The sequence below is a fragment of the Salmo salar genome, chromosome ssa15, assembly GCF_905237065.1.
Source record: "Salmo salar chromosome ssa15, Ssal_v3.1, whole genome shotgun sequence".
NCBI lineage: Eukaryota > Metazoa > Chordata > Actinopteri > Salmoniformes > Salmonidae > Salmo > Salmo salar.
The window spans coordinates 77,337,477-77,362,226 of NC_059456.1; the positions used below are offsets into that span (position 1 = coordinate 77,337,477).

A 24,750-nucleotide genomic window follows, 5' to 3' on the forward strand; every position below is an offset into this window, starting at 1 on the left:
CAGAGCCGCCAGATCCCTCACTTAGTCAAGTATTTCCTTTATTTTGGCAGTTACCTGTACATGCACAATGTAAAACACAAGTTACTCAAATTATGACTACTGAATTTCAATTAAAGAGGACATAAAAAAACATTATAGTTCAAGTGTAGGACTAAGGTAAACATACTTTTTCTTAAGGTCTTGATAGGTTCATCATGCCATCTACCAAAGCCTGTACAGTAGTACAGTGGAATATTTTAGCACAAAGGGGAATTAAAATGGAATAGAAAAGTAAACTAAACAAATGTATGGATCATCATTACTGTGTAACGTATATTTTTCTCTCTCTCTCTTCTCTGAGACAAAAATAATGAGAGCAAGCAATGTGAACCTCCCTAGAAAAAATCTTAATTCTCTACAAGAAGATACATTTCATAATAGAAAGAAATCGAACATTCTAGATCCACTTCTTGTTCTTGAGCTAGGAGGCAGACGTCGGAATAGCAGTTGCGCACGCGCAGAGGTTCGCCACTTAGTAACGGAGGCCGAGCTCTCCGAGTGTGGACGAGAAACAAACTGCGTTGGCTGAGAAGCACGTTGCTCCAAGGAAGGACTTGCAAGTGAAGTAGGCTTCATCCACGAGAAGAAACAACAAGGAGCTCGAGGTAAGCGTCTAGTTTCTTTGTAATGTAAGTATGTATCATGTATTACACAATGTATAATTTAAATGTTAAACTACAATGACATGTGTTTTGGTGGCAGACATGATTCTTCTGTGGATATTAAACTTGTCCGCACGCGTGCGGAATGTTCTGTTTCATGATGGAGTATTGTTAGCTAATCTAACGTTTTACTAGTTACAGCAAAATCATTTGTTTAGGTTAAAGTTGCTCAACTCAAGTGAAGCATCGAATTGCATTGATTTTTGTTTGCGGCATGTTGCAACTCTTCTTCAGATATGGAGAGTTTTCTGTGTGTTCCCGAGCCGTGGTTAATTGCTTACTCCGCAACTAGACAGTACAGCAGAAGCAGGTCTACAAGGCCCGGGCAAAGTAAATGGCTAATTGACAGCGGCTGCGTCCTATGAAATGTCTATCTTCGTATCTGTCATCAGCTTCTACCCAATGAGCTTATTCGACATCGGGGGCAGCTGCATTAGCAAACCGCGGAGACTAGCTTTTTGTTTTTACATAATTATATGGTTTTCACTGTTTCACATAATTACGTGATGAGGTTAACGTTAGTGAAGAAAGCGTTATTTGTAAAGGAAAAAAAAAATTGTGCGGCCGTTCTGTCGACGTTGCATGCACGTTTCATCCGCGAGCTTGTTGAGTCAGATAATTATATAATCTTATCTGCCGCTGTTTTTGATAACTCAGATTTATTAAAACACGCTATTTAACGTCATCTTAAATGCGAAGTATAATTTCATTTTTAATTTTTTTCTCACCAAATGGATTTTGTTAGAGTTTCTGAGAATGTAAACAACATTGGAACTCATTGTGCGCCATTTGCGTTACTTTTGTCAGGCATGTTCTGTCTATCACTCAATGCTGCGCATGTCATAAAAATCTACAGAGGCCTATCATGGCCAGTTTTGGAGTGATTTGCTGCTTTATAAATACTAGCAGAATGTTGTTACTTTCTATTCCTCAAAATTAATTTTATTCCGGTCATGTCAATGCTTAAAATGGCTAAGCATCATTCATGCACACATTCAAATCAGTGTCAGAATTTGCTATACAGTATTGGTCTCCAACTGAAGGTGTCAGTTGTACCGAAAAAAGGAAATCCAACAGTCAGTAGACCCACTGTGGGTGTTATGAAAGTATTGTTTATGCTAAAATTAAACCAAGTAGCTTTTCATTATAGATGTTATATTGGATTGTTTAAACTATTTCCCTGCTGACATGAGAGGAGGATTTTATTTTTTGTTGTTGATGTTGAAGCCTATCAACTGGCATTCTCCACTATTTATGGCCTGATTGCACAACCATCTTCCTCTTGCTGAAATAAGGTCTAGTTCGGCATCTTTGGGAAAATATATTTGATTTGATGACTTCGAAATGAAAATGATTTTGATTTTGTGCAGCAGTTGAATGGGGTATTCAGAGTCTCAAATGAAGAGTAACAGATAAGTGCTGTTTTAGTTCTCTGCTGACAGTATCATCTGAGACCGGACAGACATTCCCAGACTCAATTGAGTCAATAAGGCTGCGTTTATACAGGCAGCCCAATTTTGACCTCCCCCCCCAATAATTTGACTTTTGACCAATCAGATCTTTTCACATCCGATCGTTTTCAGAGCTAATCTGATTGGTCCAAAGACCAATTAGTGAAAAAAGATCAGAATTGGGCTACCTGACAAGCGCAGCCAAATGCATGCTTTAGTTCTGCTTATAACCCCAGTAACACCTTGATCACACTGACAGCGTCATTGTGTTTTGATACACCAGAAGTACATTCATTTCCAATGGAATGCTGCGTTTGCCTTGCAGTGCATACGTTAGATTTATCGAACCTTTGCGTAGACGGCTTGACAGAAATAGTAGTAAGAGGTGATTGTTGAACTTTTGTTGCACACACATCCAGATGATGCTGTGTACCATTTTGCCCAATGATGTTGTAGGTGTGATCAAGGCGTAAGCAGTGTCAAATTACACTTTAGCTAATAGCATGGGAGTACTGTGTTATTTTGGAGGAATAGCTGTGATCAGCACTTTTACCCTATGTGTTGTGCTGTTAAAAATTGGAGAAGAAAGTTGCTGTTGGGGTAGTAGTTAGGAATGTGCATCTTTCCCTTTCAAGATGCTTATCTAGAATCATGGGCTCCGATGCCATACAATAACGATACGTTTTAGTTTGAAATGATTCAGTACGATTCGATGCACTAGGGCTGGGCAGTATACTGTATCTACCGGTATTGATGCACGGACCGGTTTGGGTTTTTACTTCACCTTCTATAACAGTATTTGAGTGTTTGGTTTGTTAAATGTGATACGGCATGTGTAACGTCCATTTTTATAGTTTACTTTGCTACTTTGAGTCATTTCTCTCTGCTCGCTTTCCACACAGACCTAGCCCCGCCCCCGTCACTCAAGGAGTGCATTTGTTCCTCGACCACGAAACACTTGCGCTCAGTCTGTATGGTCAATGCTGCACATGCAACAATGTTGATAACAATGCTCTTTTCCTTTAGTTTTTTAATATACATCCACTAGTGTTTTATAATTACACTATTTGTTACATCTACAAAAAATAGTTGGTCTTTTCTTGCAAAGTTGGGCTTAAATCGTGTTAGCTGCTAATCGCTAGTTAGTTAGCTGGCTGGCTAGCTAGCTAATAAATGTACTGAGTCAGAGCAAAGGTAACTAGCTAAACAACCAGATAATACCAGTGATGGTGTAAACCTAAATCAGCATGTTTGTGCAACCGTATCTTCTAAATCAAAGAGGAATATGCAAAGCATAAGTATGTTAGCGTCATGAAATAGCTAAGGGAACATTCAATGTAGCCAAAGATTATAGGAAACACTTATCAACACTTTGGTTCCTACCCTGCCACAGTAACTCCTCCCTGGCATTTTAATTTGTTGTCATGTCAAACACAGTGCCCATTATTATACACTGTGCCCACATATTCTAACTATAGAATTAGAATAATCATTCTATTTCCATGATTCCAACAGTTCACCAAGGTGTTTTGCTCTAAATCTCAAGTCAAATCAAAATTGCAACATTTGGTAAAAAACAAGGCCTAGATCGTTTGCCCATATCGTGCAGCCCTACGTGGCAGTGAGGAAACGATCTCAAATGAGTGCAGGAAATGGAGAAATTGAAAATACTGAATTATTTTTTGTTGAATTGAACAGTAGCAGTAGCCTGTTGTTTTGTCTCCCCACTTTGGTTCTGAAATCACCATCACCCACTAATGAACTGGTCATTTTGTCAGATTAATTGTTTGAGCTAGTAATGTATCAATAGTTATTGTTTACAAATTAGCTATGACATGGGCAGTGAATATAGATAGCACAATTTTGGATTTCATCCCCATCTCAAAATCGAATGTTTGTGACCGGTTGAACGTTTTTACGGAGAGCTTCTCTTCTCCTCTCACTGCGGCCATGAAGTGCGCTTCGCAAAAGTGATTGTTCTTTATGGAATTATCAACTTTACACTATGTATAAAAAAACGACTTTATTTAACTTTAAAGAAAAACTATTGCTGTTGGTGAACCTGAACAATCAAAATAACATCTATTTTAATCCCTGTTCAGCAGATGGCCTACATCCAAATCAGAATTGTCTCCAGTAGCACATTTTTATTCCAGTAAAACACAATTTTCTACAGCGCATAGATAACAACCTAGCAAATTACATAGGCTTTATTAGAGTCGCAACCTAAAGTCACCCAAGCCATTTTAGCATTTGAATGCTGAAGGTGCAGCATAGATGTGCAAGATCAGGAACAGGCCGCCTACCTTGCTTTGGTCAGCATGTGAAAACTGGGCACTGTTTGACTAGGCTACTGATATTGCCTGTGGTTGTTTGGCAAGCATGCAACATCGCTTGTAGATCAATGACTGTCAATGCAGTTACATCAGGCCATGCTCCAGGATGACATGCCTGAGGGGGCATTTTAAATCCATGGGGGTGGTGCAACTAGTATTGCTTTAGAGCCTTAACCTCTATGGGCTAGCGTCCCACCTACTCAACAGCCAGTGTAATCCCGTGGCGCGTTATTCAAATACCTTAGAAATGCAAAACCTTCAATTTTTAAAAAATATGACTATTTTACACCATTTTAAAGATAAGACTCTCGTTAATCTAACCACACTGTCCGATTTCAAAAAGGCTTTACAACGAAAGCAAAACATTAGATTATGTCAGCAGAGTACCCAGACAGAAATAATCAGACACCCATTTTTCAAGCTAGCATATAATGTCACATAAACCCAAACCACAGCTAAATGTAGCACTAACCTTTGATCTTCATCAGATGACAACCCTAGGACATTATGTTATACAATACATGCATGTTTTGTTCAATCAAGTTCATATTTATATCAAAAACCAGCTTTTTACATTAGCATGTGACTAGCATTCCCACCGAACACTGCCGGTGAATTTACTAAATTACTCACGATAAACGTTCACAAAAAGCATAACAATTATTTTAAGAATTATAGATACAGAACTCCTCTATGCACTCGATATGTCCGATTTTAAAATAGCTTTTCGGTGAAAGCACATTTTGCAATATTCTCAGTAGATAGCCCGGCATCACAGGGCTAGCTATTTAGACACCCAGCAAGTTTAGCACTCATCAAAGTCAGATTTACTATAAGAAAAATGTTATTACCTTTGCTGTCTTCGTCAGAATGCACTCCCAGGACTTCTACTTCAATAACAAATGTTGGTTTGGTCCAAAATAATCCATCGTTATATCCAAACAGCGGCGTTTTGTTCGTGCGTTCAAGACAATATCCGAAAGGGTAAATAAGGGTGGCGAGCATGGTGCAATTCTTGACAAAAAAATTCTAAATATTCCATTACCGTACTTCGAAGCATGTCAACCGCTGTTTAAAATAAATTTTTATGCCATTTTTCTCATAAAAAAAGCGATAATATTCCGACCGGGAATCTGCGTTTAGGTAAACAGACAAAAGAAAAGAAAGCATTCGGTCGACTCGGGCACGCGCCTAAGCCCATAGTACTCTGAGCGGCCACTTGCCAAAAGCGATAAAGTGTTTCAGCCAGAGGCTGCCTCGATATCGTTCAGCTTTTTCCCGGGCTCTGAGAGCCTATGGGAGCCGTAGGAAGTGTCACGTTATTGCAAAGATCCTCAGTCTTCAATAAAAAGAGCCAAGATGAAACACTACTTCTCAGACAGGCCACTTCCTGCATGAAATCTTCTCAGGTTTTGGCCTGCCATATGAGTTGTGTTATACTCACAGACACCATTCAAACAGTTTTAGAAACTTTAGGGTGTTTTCTATCCAAAGCCAATAATTATATGCATATTCTAGTTACTGGGCAGGAGTAGTAACCAGATTAAATCAGGTACGTTTTTTTATCCGGCTGTGTCAATACTGCCCCCTAGCCCTAACAGGTTAACAACATAAGGTATATTGTCCTACTGCTGTTCAAATGTACAATAATGTACAGTGCATTTGGAAAGTATTCAGACCCCTTCACTTTTTCCACATTTTATGTTATGGCCTTATTCTAAAATTTATTAAATTAATGTTTTTCTCATCAATCTACACACAGAAATTTTAGCAAATGTATAAAAAATAGCAAATACCTTATTTACATAAGTATTCAGACCCTTTGCTATGAGACTCAACATTTGAGCTCCAGTGCATCCTGTTTCCATTGATCATCCTTGAGATGTTTCTACTACTTGATTGGTGTCCACCTGTGGTAAATTCAATTGATTGGAAATGATTTGGAAAAGCACACACCTGTCTATATAAGGTCCCACAGTTGACAGTGCATGTCAGAGCAAAAACCAAGCCATGAGGTCGAAGGAATTGTCCATAGAGCTCCAAGACAGGATTGTGTCATCCAAAACATTTCTATAGCATTAAAGGTCCCAAAGAACACAGTGGCCTCCATCATTCTTAAATGGAAGAAGTTTGGAACCACCTAGACTTTTCCTAGAGCTGGCCGCCCGGCCAAACTGAGCAATTGGGGGAGAAGGGCCTTGGTCAGGGAGGTGACCAAGAACCCGGTGGCCGCTCTGACAGAGCTCCAGAGTTCTTCTGTGGAGATGGGAGAACCTTCCAGAAGGACAACCGTCTCTGCAGCACTCTACCAATCAGGCCTTTATCATAGAGTGGCCAGACAGAAGATACTCCTCATTAAAGGGCACATGACAGTCCGCTTGGAGTTTGCCAAAAGGCACCTGAAGGACTCTGACCATGAGAAACAAGATTCTCTGATTTGATGATGCTAAGATTGAACTCTTTGGCCTGAATGCCAAGCATCATGTCTGGAGGAAACCTGGCACCATCCTACGGTGAAGCATGGTGTTGGCAGCATCATGCTGTGGGGATGTTTTTCAGAGGCAGGGACTTCAGGATCGAGTGGAAAGATTAACGGCGCAAAGTACAGAGATCCTTGATGAAAACCTTATCCAGAGCGCTCAGGACTTGAGACTGGAGCGAAGGTTCACCTTACAGCAGGACAACGACTCTAAGCACACAACCAAGATAACGCAAGTCTTTGAATGACCTTGAGTGGCCCAGCCAGAGCCCAGACTTGAACCCGATCAAACATCTCTGGAGGGACCTGAAATAGCCCTGCAGCAACGCTTCCCATCCAACCTGACAGAGCTTGAGAGGATCTGTGGAGAAGAATGGGAGAAACTCTCCAAATACAGGTGTGCCAAGCTTATAGTGTCATACCCAAGAAGACTAGCAGCGATTACAGCCTAAGGTGCTTCAACAAAGTACTGAGTAAAGGGTCTGAATTCTTATGTAAATGTAATATTTCAGTTTATTTTTTTATTAATCTGCAAAACGTTCTAAACCAGTTTTTGCATTGTTATTGTGTGTAGATTAATGAGTGGGGGGGAAAAAAACATAAATTTCAGAATAAGGCTGTAATGTGAAAATGTGAAGGTGTCTGAATACTTTCTGAATGCACTGTACACAACTGTCATTTTGCACACGAAAGCACATGATAGGAAGGTCACGTGACCTGCAAGCGCAATGGTCAGAAGACTCTGAAGCTCCTGCTGACAATTCCTCATTCTATATTTTATTCAGGTTATCTACTTCAACTATTTATACTTTCTAGTTTAAAAGTCGGTGGAAATGTCTGGGGTCAAGAACAAATGGGTTCGCCTACCAAAATGGCAACCTCAACGCTACAAGTTACTACTGATGCTAGCTTTAACAATGCCATTTCGCTAGCTTTAGCTGAACAACAAGACCGGATGGAGGCGGTGGTTCAACGTGCTGTTGGTGCAGCAATTCAAGGAGTAAGGGAACAAGTTGCTACCTTGCAAGATAAGTTGGACACCCACATGGGATCAGTTTGAGCGCTAAGAGAAAAGGTGGATCGCATTCAGACTGAGGCAAGGGGTCTAAAAAGGGATGTGAACCTCTGGACTTTGGAACTTGAGAAGATGCGGTTCAAAATGGTGTCGTTTGAGGATCAACACAGACACAACGTGAGGGTCTCTGGGATTGCTACAAACCGGGAGAGAGGTGATGCAATTGCTTTCCTGCAAGAAATCCTTCCCAAATGGATTCCGTCACTTGGTGGTACTACGATTCAAATGGAATGGGTCCACAGGGTCTACAACCAAAATGCAAAGGACAACCCCCAGACCATGGTCTTCAATGTTTTCAGATACCAAGACAACATTCTACAAGGAGCCTGTAAAGCAAGAAAAATGCGACCATCCAAGATGCCTGGAGAACCATACCTTGTTATGCGGACTACAGTACCTTCACAAATCAGCGAAGAAAAGCATTTGCAGATGTCCAGAGGGAATTGTACTCGTAGGGCATACCCTCTTTTCTTCCACCCTGCAACTTACTTTCAATGGTGAGCAGCTCTCCTTCACCTCGGCAAAAGAGGCAGTGGAGTTTCAGAAATGTCTTCCCGGCGACAGGTCTACAGGCTCCCCCACAAAGAGTGCTTTCCGTTACGGAAGTCCAGGAAGGGCCTGGACAGCAGTATGCAACTGGGCACTAAAGATGCAGCTAACCGGCTAGCTAACGTTTAGTTGACTACTCGACTTTTATCCATCTTTGTTTTGGACAGGAACTTCTGAGTACCGGGACTGAATAAAATCTATTCCAATCAGGTTATCCAAACAAAACAACTAAAAAGTAGAAAAATGAAAGGCGATATAGTCAAGAGAAATTACACTTGAAGCTGTGAAGCCAAACTTGAAAACAGAACAGTTGTTTAGGGAAATGGGGACACATTAAGTGATTAACGTTAATCACCCCAAAAGCTAGCAACATCAATCTCTACTAATCACGTTAACTTCAACATACCTCCATTTAAATATCGTTGAAATGTTAGGTAGTCCGAAGATTGCTGCAAATCCATGAGTTCAAACAGTGAAAACATGACCATATTTTATTATAATACAATAATAAATTACATCAAATAATGCGTCCAAAATAAAGTCAACATGTTGAACCAGCCTCCAGCTCCGCTAGCCAGCCGATGTTAATCCTGGAGCTAAGGATTAATTGATGCACTCCCATCTTAAACATTTGAATCAGGGACCGATGCGTATTGGCGAACTGTTCCATCACAATTAGTAGTTCTATGTAATTACGAGACACCAGTCAGCAGGTTTACTGAGACTGAAGGACCAGGGAGATGAATGCTCTGCTAGATTGGGGTGCTGGATGGCAGTACATGCAGAACTGATTTCAACCATTAGTCAGACACCTGTTGATTTCTGAATTGGCCCTAGTGACTTGGATGATCAACAGACGTATAGTAGGTTTTCAGTTGAGTGATGTCAGCAAATGGTGCTTCAAAGATGGGGTGTCTTCATAACTCCAGACTGTTCTTGCTTTCCTGTCGAAATTATACAATGTGCTGGTGTGGCAATGAGCTTCCTGCAGTTGTCATGGCCAGTTCATGTGGAGATTTGACATAATGCTAGTCTCTTGTTTTGATGTTCTTCTGCTGTTCTACAGGTAGGCCTTGAATGTGTCCATAATGACCAAGACTCCTCCCGATAGAAGAGGGATCACCTTTGAGGTGGGAGCACAACTGGAGGCTCGTGACAACCTGAAGAACTGGTCAGTGTCATTTCCAACTGTCTGGCCAGGTTTCTAATGTTCATGTCCTATTGTTCTTGTCTACCATGATCAGTCTTACTGAACATCCTAACTCTCTACTGCTCAGGTACCAGGCCAGCATAGAGAAGATAGACTATGAGGACGAGAAGGTTCTGATCCACTACCGTCAGTGGAGCCACCGCTATGACGAGTGGTTTGACTGGACCAGCCCCTACCTGAGGCCCCTGGATAGGATCCAGTTGAGGAGAGAGGGTCTGCAGGACAAACGGCCCAGCCCGGTGAGGGACTAGTACTCTTTTATTTTATTTTTTTTTCACCTTTATTTAACCAGGTAGGCAAGTTGAGAACAAGTTCTCATTTACAATTGCGACCTGGCATAATGTTACCCTGTTACTCTGACATAATGTTACCCTAGACCCGGCTCGTGGGAAGTGACAAAGATCTCTTATAGGACCAGGACACGCATAATAATATAATAGTAATCATTTTGCTCTTATTTAGCCATCTTACATATAAAACCTTAGTTGTTCATTAAAAATGGTAAATAACTCACCACAGGTTAATGAGAAGGGTGTGCTTCAAAGGATGCACTTTACTCTGCAATGTTGTATTGGAGAGAGTCTCCGTCTTAAATAATTTTCCACACATAGTCTGTGCCTGTACTTAGTTTTCATGCTCGTGAGGGCTGAGAATCCACTCTCACATAGGTATGTGGTTGCAAAGGGCATCAGTGTCTTAACAGCGCAATTTGCCAAGGCAATAAACTCTGAGCGCAGCCCTATCCAGAAATCTGGCAGTGGCTTCAGATTTAAATTCAAATTCACAGAATCACTTGTTGCAATTTCGATGAGGCTCTCTTGTTCAGGTATCGGTAAGTGGACTGGAGGCAGGGCATGAAAGGGATAACGAATCCAGTTTGTCGTCCATTTCGGTAAAGCACCTGCGTAATTGCGCACCCAGCTCACTTAGGTGCTTCGCTATATCACATTTGACATTGTCCGTAAGCTTGTTCATTTGCACACAAATCATACAATGATGAAAAGACCTGTCTGTTGTCCTTGTTAATGCAGACAGAAAACCGTCAGACAAGTGAAAATGATGGTTAGTAAAGAGAACTTTAACTTCATTAGGGTAGGGGGCACTATTTTCACCTCTGGATGAAAAGCGTGCCCAAAATAAACTGCCTGCTATAATTGGTAGATTTGGATAGAAAACACTCTAAAGTTTCCAAAACTGTTAAAATAATGTCTGAGTATAGCAGAACTGATATGGCAGGCGAAAACCTGATAAAAATCCATCCAGGAAGGATTTTTTTTATTTTTGTAGCATTCTATTGAATGCCATTACACTATCCATTGACTTAGGACTCAAATTGAACTTTCCATGGCTTTCTATGGCTTCCACTAGATGTCAACAGTCTTTAGAAATAGTTTCAGGCTTGTATTCTGAAAAAAGAGGGAATAAGACCACTTTGAATGAGTGGACCATTCAGTGTCCCAGAGGTTTTTCATGCACGCGACCGAGAGCACACCTTTCTTATTTTACTTTTATATTGACGAAGCTTTTGTCCGGTTGAAATGTTATTGATTATTATGACTAAAAACAACCTGAGATTGATTATAAACATCGTTTGACATGTTTCTACGAACTTTAATGATACTTTTGGATTTTTCGTCTGTCTGTTGAGCCTGTGGATTACTGAACAAAACGCGTGAACAAAACTGAGGTTTTTGGATATAAAGAGGGACTTTATCGAACAAAACACACATTTATTGAGTAAATGGGATTCTTGTGAGTGCAACCATACAAAGATCATCAAAGGTAAGTGATTAATTTTATCACCATTTCTGACTTGTGTAACTCCTCTACTTGGCTGGTAACTGTTTGTAATGCTTTGTCTGCTGGGTGTTGTTCTCAGATAATCGCATGGTATGCTTACGCCGTAAAGCCTTTTTGACACCGTGGTTGGATTAACAAGAAGTTAATCTTTAAACTGATGTATAACACTTGTATGTTTTTATGAATTTTTATAATGAGTATTTCTGTTTTTGAATTTGGCGCTCTGCAATTTCACTGGATGTTGGCCAGGTGGGACAGTAGCGTCCCACACCCCCTAGAGAGGTTCAGCTCGTTTCTCAATTCAAAATACTTTGCCCCTTGATAACCAGTGTATGTTGTGAAAATGTTACATGGTCGCTGCCCATGTCATTGAATAATGCAGAAAATACACGAGAGTTCAGGAGCCTTGCTTTAAAAAATGTAACCATTTTCACTGTAGTGTCCAAAACGTCTTTCAAGCAGTCAGGCATTCCCTTGGCAGCAAGAGCCTCTCTCTGGATGCTGCAGTGTACCCAAGTGGTGTCGGGAGCAACTGCTTGCACATGCATTACAGCTCCACTATGTCTCCCTGTCATGGCTTTTGAGCAATCAGTTCAGATACCAACACATTTTAACCACAAGTCCATTTGATGTCACAAAGTTGTCCAAGTACTTTAAAAATACCCATTCATGTTGTCCTGGTTTCCGGTGGTTTGCAGAAGGGGATATCTTCCTTAATTGACCCCCCCCGTCAGGCCCGCCACGTCTGACTAATCCAGCTGTAACGCATATCATTTACTACCTTGTATGCGAAGAAGTAATTATTTCAAAACATCTCCAGCCATGTCACTGATGCGTTGTGAAACAGTGTTGTTTGATGAAGGCATAGTCTGTATAGTTTTTTGGGGCCTCTTCCTGGAAGCAGGAAGAATTAAATCCTCCACAATAGTATGGGGCTTGCCTGTCCTAGCCACTCGGTAGCTCACAATATAAGATGCTTCTAGCCCCTTATTAATGGTATATGTTGCTTTTATATAAGTCTTACTACTTGAAAGTCGTCTTAAAATCTTGCTCAAACTTCCATGGCTTAATTTTCTAATTGTAATGTTTTGTTTCTAAATGTCTGCGCAAGAATGAAGGTTTCCCGCGAGGGTGTAACGGTTAATGTGATTGGATGTTAATTATTTGACTAGGCTACCTGTATTTGACATTGTTATTTTTCTTAACACTAGATGGCTTAATTTTATTTTGGGCAGTGAAACGAGGCTACTCAGGCGAGGGGGGGGGGGGAACCTCACCCAAATGTATAGCCCCATTGGAAAATATAAATGTACTGTTTGAAAATGGGAATTTTTTTTTTTTTTTTTTGCGTACCCCCGACGGCATTGCGCGTACCCCAGTTTGGGAATACCTGCCTTAGACGATATCCAGACGTTAACGCAGAAAGCCTATGATTAGACAATGACCACACAGTCTGGTTGAACTTCATGACTTTGAATATCAGATGAGTGTATAACTTTTCTTTCCCTTACAGGTGTTTCGGGTGAATGAGAAAGTCTTGGCCTGTTGGGTAGACTGCCGCTACTATCCTGCTAAGGTTCTGGAAGTCAAAAGAGATGGTGGGTCCTACACTTCTACTGGACAGAATCAATTGTTCAATCAGAAATGCATTACATTCTAGTTACATTGGGTAAACATTCTGACCACGTTTGTGTTCTCTCTTCAGCTTCCTACACTGTGAAGTTTTTCGATGGAGTAGTCAAGACTCTTAAGCCAACTAAAGTAAAGCCATATAAGAAAGAGGTGAGAGCTCCATGTGATTGTTAGTTCATGGTGTAAGAGGATGGTTGACGGGGTTACCTTACAGTTTTATGTCTCAATGTGAATAGAATGGGAAGGCCAGGGAGAGGGACAGTACTCAAAGTGAGCAGAGCAGTGGAAAAGAGGAGAACGGGAAAGCCCTGAGCGATGAATCCAAAAGCGGCTCTTCAGACCTCGATGGAGAGGAAAAGGAGAGAAGAGAAGACGGAGAGGAAAAAACGCTGAATGGCAACTTTGAGACCTGTGGACAGAAAGGGAACCTAAACGGTGAAGAGGGGGAAAAGGGGGCAGGAGGAGGGAAGAGGGAAGGGCCACAAGCCAAAGAAAATGGGCAGGTTGTCCAAACTAAAAAGGAAGATGTGAATGTAGAAGGGGAGCGAGTGATGCGCAGTACCAAACAGCAGGGGAAGAAGAAAGAAGAGTGTGCATCGGGACAGAGTCCCCAGCTGCCCAGGGGGAACCGGTACCGACCCTCTGAAGGTATGTAAGTTACTGTAAGGCTTTGACAGTGAAACAATGGAAAACTCCTTAAACATTTCAGAATCATTAGATTGAAATTGAAAGTGTCCCATGGTTGTGCTTAAGTCTTAATGGGAAAGGAAAGATGATAGCTTGGCTTATGGCTTCGCTTTTGTGAAGAACCAGAAAGTTAAATTGAATCGTTGCTTAGAGCGTATTAGGACAGGTTCAGTATCTTGTTGCTTGATGGTTAAGTGGATGAAGTCAACAATGAGGGGAGAATAATGTCTGTCTCACTGACCTTTCGGTTCTTGTTGTTTACAGAAAGTCAACGTGAACTGAGGAAGAGGAGGGTGTCTCTTGTACAAATGCCACCACCAAAGAGGAGACGGCCAGACACAAGTAAGGGCCTGCATCTAATCTATGACTTGTTGCTTGTTACTGACATTCAAAGCCCTGTGTGTCCTTCGTTTATAACTCCTGTCCTCTCTGCCCTTCCCTCTCCAGACAGAAGCAGCCAGTCTCAGCAAGCAGGATCAGATTCCGTCCCAGCGTCCCCAGCATTAACTCCAGACCAGACGAACACCCAGACACCCACAGACGCTGGTATCGAAGCCCCATCAGATATAGGTAAATAAGATGGAGATGAATATGCTCATAAATAAGACAAGACAAAAGGCGGGTATTTAGGAGACTTCTTGAGCTGTCCTAACAACTTCTGACTATTTGAATACGGGTCGGAGTGCTGATCTGGGATACATTTAGCTTTTTAGATAATAATGAGTACCATAACATGAACGGGGGGACCTGATCCTAGATCAGCACTCAGACTGAGGCGCTTTATGAATACAGGCCCAGCTCTTACATTGAGATGTGAGATGAAACTTATTTTTATATCTGTCAACTCAGTGCCAAAAAAAGCTACTGTTGATATATTGTATGTCTCTTTACAGAATCAATATTGAAACGCCAAGTCCATCTGCCTACCACCCACAAGTACAGCAGAGAGCCATGTGAGTACAGCCTCATTATCACACACACACACACAACTTCCATTAAATGACATGTTGTTCCTTGTATCTCTACCTTAGTGTATCGAGTCATCAAAAACCAGCCGCCCCCAATCCTCTCCATTGAACTGGACCACAACCCCTTCAAGTGCAAGGCCCCTGGCTGTCTGAAGTCCTTCCGGAAGGCTTCTCTCCTGCACTACCACGTCAAGTACTACCATGCAGACAGCGAGCACGCCTCTGAGTGCAGCATGCAAACCCGAGCCTCAGAGAAGCAGGTTGGCTCTCAGGAGACACCCAGGAGGAGACGCACCATGTCAGGTTCTATACGTGAGTAGTAGCACTCCGCCCCAGGGATCAACAAACATCATACCACAGTTACTGTTGAAGTCGGAAGTTTACATACACTTAGGTTGGGGTCCTTAAAACTCGTTTTTCAACCACTCCACAAATGTCTTGTTAACCTGTTATGGATAGGGGGCAGTATTTTCACGGCCAGATAAAAAACGTACCCGATTTAATCTGATTATTACTCCTGCCCAGAAACTAGAATATGCATATAATTATTAGCTTTGGATAGAAAACACTCAAGTTTCTAAAACTGTTTGAATGGTGTCTGTGAGTATAACAGAACTCATTTGGCAGGCCAAAACCTGAGAAGATTCTGTACAGGAAGTACCCTGTCTGACCATTTCTTGGCCTTCTTGATTATCTCTATCCAATACAGGGGATCTCTGCTGTTACGTGACACTTCCTACGGCTCCCATGGGCTTTCAGAAGGCGGCAAAAAGCTGAATCGTGGCTTTGCAGGCCCTGGCTGAAAAACATTAGCGCATTTTGATAGTGGTCGTACAGAGACTGGCGCGCGCGTGCACGAGGCGACCCCATGTTTTTATTCTTTCGTCTTTGAACGTAAACAACGACTCCCGGTCGGAATATTATCGCTTTTTTATGAGAAAAATGGCATAAAAATGTATTTTAAACAGCGGTTGACATGCTTCGAAGTACGGTAATGGAATATTTAGAATTTTTTTTGTCACGAAATGCGTCGGGCGCGTAACCCTTCGTCACCCTTGGATAGTGTCTTGAACGCACGAACAAAACGCCGCTATTTGGATATAACTATGGATTATTTGGAACCAAACTAACATTTGTTATTGAAGTAGCAGTCTTGGGAGTGCATTCTGACGAAGAACACCAAAGGTAATCAAACTTTTCTAATAGTAAATCGGAGTTTGGTCAGGGCTAAACTTGGTGGGTGTCTAAATAGCTAGCCCTGTGATGCCGGGCTATCTACTCAGAATATTGCAAAATGTGCTTTCACCGAAAAGCTATTTTAAAATCGGACACCTCGATTGCACAAAGGAGTTCTGTATCTATAATTCTTAAAAAAATGTATGTATTTTGTCAACGTTTATCATGAGTAATTTAGTAAATTCACTGGAAGTTTGCGGGGGGTATGCTAGTTCTGAACGTCACATGCTAATGTAAAATGCTGGTTTTTGGATATAAATATGAACTTGATTGAACAAAACATGCATGTATTGTATAACATAATGTCCTAGGGTTGTCATCTGATGAAGATCATCAAAGGTTAGTGCTGCATTTAGCTGTGGTTTTGGTTTATGTGACATTATATGCTAGCTTGAAAAATGGGTGTCTGATTATTTCTGGCTGGGTACTCTGCTGACATAATCTAATGTTTTGCTTTCGCTGTAAAGCCTTTTTGAAATCGGACAGTGTGGTTAGATAAAGGAGAGTCTTGTCTTTAAAATGGTGTAAAATAGTCATATGTTTGAAAAATGGAAGTTTTGGTTTTTTTGAGGAATTTGTAATTCGCGCCACGCCTATCATTGGATATTGGAGCAGGTGTTCCGCTAGCGGAACGTCTAGATGTAAGAGGTTAACAAACTATAGTTTTGGCAAGTCGGTTAGGACATCTACTTTGTGCATGACACAAGTAACTTTTCCAACAATTGTTTACAGACAGATTATTTCACTTATAATTCGCTGTATCACAATGCCAGTGGGCCTGAAATTGACATACACTAAGTTGACTGTGCCTTTTTTAAACAGCTTGGAAAATTCCAGAAAATTATGTCATGGCTTTAGAACCTTCTGATAGGCTTATTGAATTATTTGAGTCAATTGGAGGTGTACCTGTGGATGTATTTCAAGGCCTACCTTCAAACTCGGTGCCTTTGCTTGACATCATGAAAAATCAAAAGAAATCAGCCAATACCTCAAATGATATGTAGACCTCCACAAGTCTGGTTCATCCTTGGGAGCAATTTCCAAGCGCCTGAAGGTACCATGTTCATCTGTACAAACAATAGTACGCAAGTATAAACACCATGGGACCACGCAGCCCTCATACCGCTCAGGAAGGAGAAACGTTCTGTCTCCTAGAGATGAACGTACTTTGGTGCGAAAAATGCAAATCAATCCCAGAACAACAGCAAAGGACCTTGTAAAGATGCTGGAGGAAACCGGTACAAAAGTATCTATATCCACAGTGAAGCGAGTCCTATATTGACATAACCTGAAAGGCCGCTCAGCAAGGAAGAAGCCACTGCTCCAAAACCGCCATAAAAAAGCCAGACTACAGTTTGCAACTGCACATAAGGACAAAGATTGTACTTTTTTGGAGAAACTGGTCTGATGAAAGAAAAATTGAACTGTTTGGTCATAATGACCATTTATGTTTGGAGGAAAAAGGGGGAGGCTTGCAAGCCGAAGAACACCATCCCAACCGTGAAGCAGCACCATGTTTGCTGCAGGAGGGACTGGTGCACTTCACAAAATAGATGGCATCATGAGGGATCAAAATTATGTGGATATATTGAAGCAACATCTCAAGACATCAGTCAGGAAGTTGAATCTTGGTCGCAAATGGGTCTTCCAAATGGACAATGACCCCAAGCATACTTCCAAAGTTGTGTCAAAATGGCTTAACCTCTTACATCTAGACGTTCCGCTAGCGGAACACCTGCTCCAATATCCAATGATGGGCGTGGCGCGAAATACAAACTCCTCTAAAATCCGAAAACTTCCATTTTTCAAACATATGACTATTTTACAGCATTTTAAAGACTACTCTCGTTAATCTAACCACATTGTCCGATTTCAAAAAGGCTTTACAGCGAAAGCAAAACATTAGATTATGTCAGCAGAGTACCAAGCCAGAAATAATCAGACACCCATTTTTCAAGCTAGCATATAATGTCACAAAAAACAAAACCACAGCTAAATGCAGCACTAACCTTTAATCTTCATCAGATGACAACCCTAGGACATTATGTTATACAATGCATGCATGTTTTGTTCAATCAACTTCATATTTATATCAAAAACCAGCTTTTTTACATTAGCATGTGACGTTCAGAACTAGCATACCCCCCGCAAACATCCGGTGAATTTACTAAATTACTCACGATAAACGTTCACAAAAAACATAACAATTATTTTAAGAATTATAGATACAGAACTCCTCTATGCACTCGATATGTCCGATTTTTAAAATAGCTTTTCGGTGAAAGCACATTTTGCAATATTCTCAGTAGATAGCCCAGCCATCACGGCTAGCCATTTAGACACCGACCAAGTTTAGCCCTGACCAAACTCCGATTTACTATTACAAAAGTTTGATTACCTTTGTTGTCTTCGTCAGAATGCACTCCCAGGACTGCTACTTCAATAACAAATGTTGGTTTGGTCCAAAATAATCCATAGTTATATCCAAATAGCGCCGTTTTGTTCGTGCGTTCAAGACACTATCCCAAGTGTAAATAAGGGTCACGAGCATGGCGCAATTCGTGACAAAAGATTTCTAAATATTCCATTACCGTACTTCGAAGCATGTCAACCGCTGTTTAAAATCAATTTTTATGCCATTTTTCTCGTAAAAAAGCGATAATATTCCGACCGGGAATCTGCGTTTAGGTAAACAGAGGAAAGAAAACAAAGCATTCGGTCGACGCGGGCACGCGCCTGAGTCTCACAGTACTGTAACCAGCCACTACCCAAACGCGCTACTTTTTTTCAACCAGAGCCTGCAAAGCCACGATTCAGCTTTTTGCCGCCTTCTGAGAGCCTATGGGAGCCGTAGGAAGTGTCACGTTATAGCAGAGATCCTCAGTCTTCAATAAACAGAGGCAAGAAGAACGACACCTTGTCAGACAGGCCACTTCCTGCATGAAATCTTCTCAGGTTTTGGCCTGCCAAATGAGTTCTGTTATACTCAGACACCATTCAAACAGTTTTAGAAACTTTGGAGTGTTTTCTATCCAAAGCTAATAATTATATGCATATTCTAGTTTCTGGGCAGGAGTAATAATCAGATTAAATCGGGTACGTTTTTTTTCCGGCTGTGAAAATACTGCCCCCTAGCCATAACAGGTTAAGGACAACAAAGACAAGGTATTGCAGTGGCCATCACAAAGCCCTAACCCCAATCCTAGAACATTTTGTGGGCAGAACTGAAAAAGCGTGTGTGAGCAAGGAGGCCTACAAACCTGACTCCGTTACACCAGCTCTGTCAGGAGGAATGGGCCAAAATTCACCCAATTTATGGTGGGAAGCTTGTGGAAGGCTACCTGAAATATTTGACCCAAGTGAAACAATTTTAAAGGCAATGCTACCAAATACTAATTGTGTGTATGCAAACTTCTGCCCACTGGGAATGTGATGAAAGAAATAAAAGCTGATATAAAGCATTCTCTCTGCTATTATTCTGACATTTCACATTCTTAAAATAAAGTGGTGATCTTAACTGACCTAAGGCAGGGAATTTTTACTAGTTTTTCACAATTCCTGACATTTAATCCTGAGTTGAAATGTATTTGGCTAAGGTGTATGTAAACTTCCAACTTCAACTTTACATTATTAACTGACCCAGTTGCTTGTGTGCTGTATATCCATGCATGAACACTAGATGCATCACATTTTCTCTCCTCTTCTGTGCATTGCTCCACTGTACCACAGACTCTCCCCTGGGTGACAGACAGGCTGCTAATGGGATGAACCGTCATCGTCGGAGATCACTGAGTGAGAAAAGGAAGGAGAACCAGCAAATCAACAGCAGACCCCATGAAGAAAGAGAATGGAGCGCCTGTGAAACAGGTGAGGGACATTTTATCTCCAATTTTACCATCGTTCTTGACTGCGAATATCAACTTGGGTGTTGAACTACTTTTTATATCCCTGCTTTGCTTACTCAGTTATTTCTGTTTACTTCAGGGGAAAAGATTAGAGAGAAGACGGAAAGAGACTTCCTCCTCAATAAACAGAAGAAAATGAAGAAGACAGGGATGTCCAAGTCAGGTAAAATGTTGTTGACAGAATGAGTGTGTCTGGAGTCTGCCTTTATCAGTTGAGAGTACTTCTTTAGTGGAATCTGATTTGCCTAAATCTGTCTGCCTTTAGAAAGCTGGCCACATTCTAACAAAAAATATATTTGCTATGTAATGCTCAGTTAATGTTCCAGATGATTCAGTATTCCACATGAGCTTTGAATGTACTGACCCAGTCTCAAACCTGCATATGCTTTCCCCCTGACAGAGAATACGAATGGTGAGGAGAACATAGGCATCTCCTTACTTAACTCTACTCAGTCCAATCCGAATCTGGTTTCCAAATTCTCCCTCTTGCACAAACACAAGTTATCTTACGACTCAAGCCCAGAACACATCACAGATCAGGTGCAAGAGGACGGTGGGTACCAAGACCTTACATCTTCTTTATACTCCTCACTCTGTCCTTTTTGCTTTATTCAGGTTAGCTATTATTCACTATCCTCCTTCCTCTCCACTCAGGCTTGAAGTGGTATCATCATGTTTTAGGGCACTGGTGTTGTCCTATAATAATCAGCTAATTTAAAATCTTTTAAAATGTTAGCCTGTGTCAAACTTCAAATGCTTGGCATATTTGTTTTGGCTCCACTCAAAATCTGACAATTTTGTCAACTAAACATGGTTTTGCTTTCGACCCTCTGAATAGATGAAAGTGATTGGTCCACAGTCAGCGCTGAGTGGAGTGACGAGTACATGGAGCTGGATGTGACCACTCCCATGTCAGAACAGAATGTATCCATGGTGACCAAGGGCTCTGACATGGTGCGCTGTGTCTGTGAGGTGGAGGAGGAGAATGATTTCATGATTCAGGTGAGGCTCACCGAGACTCACTTTTAGTCACAGAAGAACCTTTAACACAACACTGTTTTGTTGCTTTTTGTTTTTCACGTGTTTTTGCCATTGCATAATCATATGTGAAGTGACAATGTCCTGTCCCTCTCTTAGTGTGATGAATGTCTGTGCTGGCAGCATGGCACCTGCATGGGCCTCTTTGAGCACAATGTGCCTGACACTTATAACTGCTACATTTGCAGAGACCCACCAGGTAATCACACTGTAAACACCTCAATGTAGTATTAGATCTCCAATGGGTTTCCGTTCTTTGACAGTGTACACGAACGTGTATCTTGCCTGTTCTCTCAGCCCAGAGACCGAGCCAGCGTTACTGGTACGACAGGGATTGGCTGAGCAGTGGTCACATGTATGGCCTGTCTTTCCTGGATGAGAACTACTCCCACCAGAACAGGAAGAAGTTAATGGCCACTCACCAGCTCCTGGGTGACGTTCACCATGTCTTTGAGGTGCTCAACGGCCTGCAGCTTAAGATGAGCATCCTCCAGTGAGTACTATGGAAGTTACTGCAAATACTTCCCAAATATGTAATGTTTCACCATTTTGGGTGTGATTTGGTTCTTGAATGATCCATCTTCAGTTGCTGTGAATTAGCCCTCACCTCTCTATCGTCCTCTACAGGACTCAGACACACTCTGACCTGAAGCTGTGGCGCCAGCCCTGGAAGCAGGAGGAGAAGCTTGGTATGAGCCGCAGTATGGCGACCAGCAGGGCCCCTTCGCCTGCAGCCAACGACAGAGAGGTGGGCGACGCGCTGAAGGCAATGTCAGTCTCCGCCCCCTCTGGGAAGGCCAAAAGGGTTCAGATGAGCCCAACATCCTTCCAGGACTCAAACGCTTCCTACATCAGCAGTGAGCACTGCTACCAGAAACCGCGAGCGTACTACCCAGCGGTGGAGCAGAGGCTCGTGGTGGAGACACGGGGAGGCTCTGAGCTGGAGGACAGCCTGAGGAGCACAGAGAACCTGCTCGAGCTGGAGCAACGCTATGGTGGCCCACTGGACCCAGACAGAGCCAAACTGTACCCCAGCTCCCTGCTGCAGGACCGGGCCAAGATTCACCCCATTACCCTACAACCAGACAAGGTTTGTACTCTTTCTCTAAAATGATTGTATAGTGAGAAACAAGTGGTGAAGAGATGCAAGCTAAAGTAGCTGGATTTATGACAAACCAGTTTCCATGTGACTTAGATGGCATGTTTTGTTCTTTTTCCAGGGTCTGGATCTGTATAAGAAGCTGTATGTGGGTTGGGAGAGTGAAGTAGAAGTGAAGACTGAAGAGGCTGAGCCCAGCCCAGACATAAAGCCAGACCCAGAAAAAGACAATGTGCTGCATCATCAGTGGCAGATCAACCTTTTGGATCACATAGAGGCCATGCAGAACCAAGTCACACACAGGATGGACCTCATTGAGAAAGAGCTGGATGGTGAGACTTACGCCACACAGATTCTTCTTTATAAAGATACAAAAAAAAAATCCTGTCGAAGAAAGATACATTTCTCATGGATGTAAGGTTTATAGAACTCTTATTTCTCGCTCTTTCGGTCTCCCCTTTTTCTTTTCTTCTACCTCCTGCTCCTTCTGACGATTTATCTGCAGTGTTGGAGAGTTGGCTTGACTACACAGGGGAACTGGAGCCTCCTGACCCGTTGACCCGGCTGCCTCAGCTCAAACACCGTATCAGACAGATGCTCACAGACCTGGGCACGGTGCAGCAGATCTCCCTCTGCTCCTCCAAAACATGAGGGCGCCACTGAGCTCAGCACTTCACCACAGACAGCAGGGCGTAAGCAAGCAATGCTACAGTACAAACGGTTGTTTAGTAGGTTACAGGGACAGAACCGGCTACTACTGATCATTCTAGAATCAACAATCTAAAATGCATGGCATCTTGCAACAGTGATACAGGATAGATTGGACTACTTTTCTGAAATGAAAGAAAAATATGAACATAACAATGTTCAGCGCTTTTGATTGTAAGTTAACCCCTCCTAATGTAGTTCTTGTAAAAATGATTAATACTTGCTTTGTTTTTGCTAAAATAATCTCTGCTTTTTGATTAAAGTCAATGAATGACTTTGCTAAAAGGTTCAAATAAGGTTGAAATGTAGGCCACTATAGGCTTCATTCTACTGTAATTCTATTAAGATTTGTATAACCGTACCAATGTTTGTTCAATGTAAGCAAATAGGATTTGATGTAGATATTTAAGTTTCAAATGCATATTTTGGATCAGGGTTGCAGTTAAATTTCATATTTTTAAATGGCTTAATAATGATGTGTTTTAAGATCATAAAAAAATAAGTATTGAAAAAGAGCGAAAGATCCTTTTTAAAGGGAGGGAAACTATTTTCATATTTGCAAATAAATATTGTCCTGTCTTTTGAACTAGTCCAGAATGTTCTGGAAGTTAAATGTTCCCTTCCTCATAAATATTGATGTAGTACAGTACGAGTTATTCTTTAGAGTACATTGTTTGCAAAAGCGTCAATATTGGCAAACTAGATTTTGTAAATTGTAATATTTTAAGATATTTAGTTGTGATGTTTGACTTCTAACATACAAAAAAGCAATCTTACTGGTTAAGTATCCATATTTCATGTTTTTCCATGTGGGCGCTGTGCTCTTTATATTTATTGTGATTCAGAATTTAATTCATGATTTTGCATTTTTTATTCTTTGTCACACAGTAAGTAATGTGTATGGTGCATAGAGTATAGGACTGTCACAGTATATTTAGTACTGCAATACGCAGTACGTGGCCTGTACACTAGTGACGGATGGGTCAGGTTTTTGTTCACCCGCAATTTCTAAGGACTCATCCGCTATTGCTAATAACCCATCTATAACCACCCGACTGTGGTAATGAGTAAATCTGAGACCTGACCCTAACATGTAACTAGAAAAATGTGTAGGTCCCATTTTCTCTTGAACAATTACATTTTTCTTAAACATTTCTTGATTTATTTATTGAACATTTAGGCCTATTGAATAGTAGCCTAATGTTTTGTAGATTTTTATTTTTCTCCCCCAAACAGTAGCCTAAATTGGCAACTTGCGCAAACTTATGCACTATTGCTCGATTTAAAATAACTTCAACGTAGCCTATAGGTATGAATTACACATTTATGAATTCTTTCTTTGCATGTGAAATGGGTATTGGACATCTGACTTTATTTTGACCCATTTAAGAATTCTTTGTTGTCCCTTACTGTTTGTTTGAATGGTTAATATTTTATTTCAGCTGTACGTTGGCATACAGTGTCAGACTTATCAATGTATGTGTTTTGTTTTTTTATTACTTAGATTGTTTTTCAAGCGTTCTGAGATTTAGCTTTACCCAGAGGCCAACACTAGAATTGTGCTATTTTCCCTTGCAAAAAAAGATTGCCGTTTTTAAACTATTAAAAGTGCAGTAACTACAGTCAACTGTGGTATTTTGGATGTAGTATTTGCAGCATACTGCAATCTTTTTTTCATAAGGGTTTGTTTAAGAAATAATTATTTCAGATTTCCATGCAAGAAAATAAACCAGCTTTATCTAAATTACCTGTTATCTGTATGTTGTTACTCTTGAAATATGGTGGTGAATGAATCAGACTAATACACTATATACAAAGTAAATTAGTGGATTTGGAAATTTCAGCCACACCCGTTGGTGTATTAAATTGAGCACAC

General features: G+C 41.2%; 1 protein-coding gene across 2 annotated transcripts; it reads left to right on the forward strand.

Moving 5' to 3' along the window:
- The first annotated feature begins 370 nt into the window (after positions 1 to 370).
- phf20b (PHD finger protein 20, b) lies at positions 371 to 24,621 on the forward strand. 2 transcript variants are annotated; one of them, XM_014145894.2, is made up of 19 exons: positions 371 to 644; positions 9,658 to 9,762; positions 9,869 to 10,040; positions 13,115 to 13,199; positions 13,307 to 13,383; positions 13,470 to 13,881; positions 14,185 to 14,262; positions 14,368 to 14,490; positions 14,814 to 14,873; positions 14,952 to 15,200; positions 19,854 to 19,991; positions 20,109 to 20,192; positions 20,430 to 20,582; positions 20,868 to 21,031; positions 21,167 to 21,266; positions 21,365 to 21,560; positions 21,695 to 22,157; positions 22,288 to 22,498; positions 22,672 to 24,621. In XM_014145894.2, exons 2-19 carry the CDS (start codon positions 9,680 to 9,682, stop codon positions 22,815 to 22,817), a joined length of 2,994 nt encoding a protein of 997 aa, XP_014001369.2. In that variant the 5' UTR covers positions 371 to 644; positions 9,658 to 9,679; the 3' UTR covers positions 22,818 to 24,621. The 2 variants fall into 2 exon arrangements, with proteins under 2 accessions (XP_014001369.2, XP_014001370.2); XM_014145895.2 differs by having other exon boundaries at positions 513 to 668.
- Positions 24,622 to 24,750: the final 129 nt, after the last annotated feature.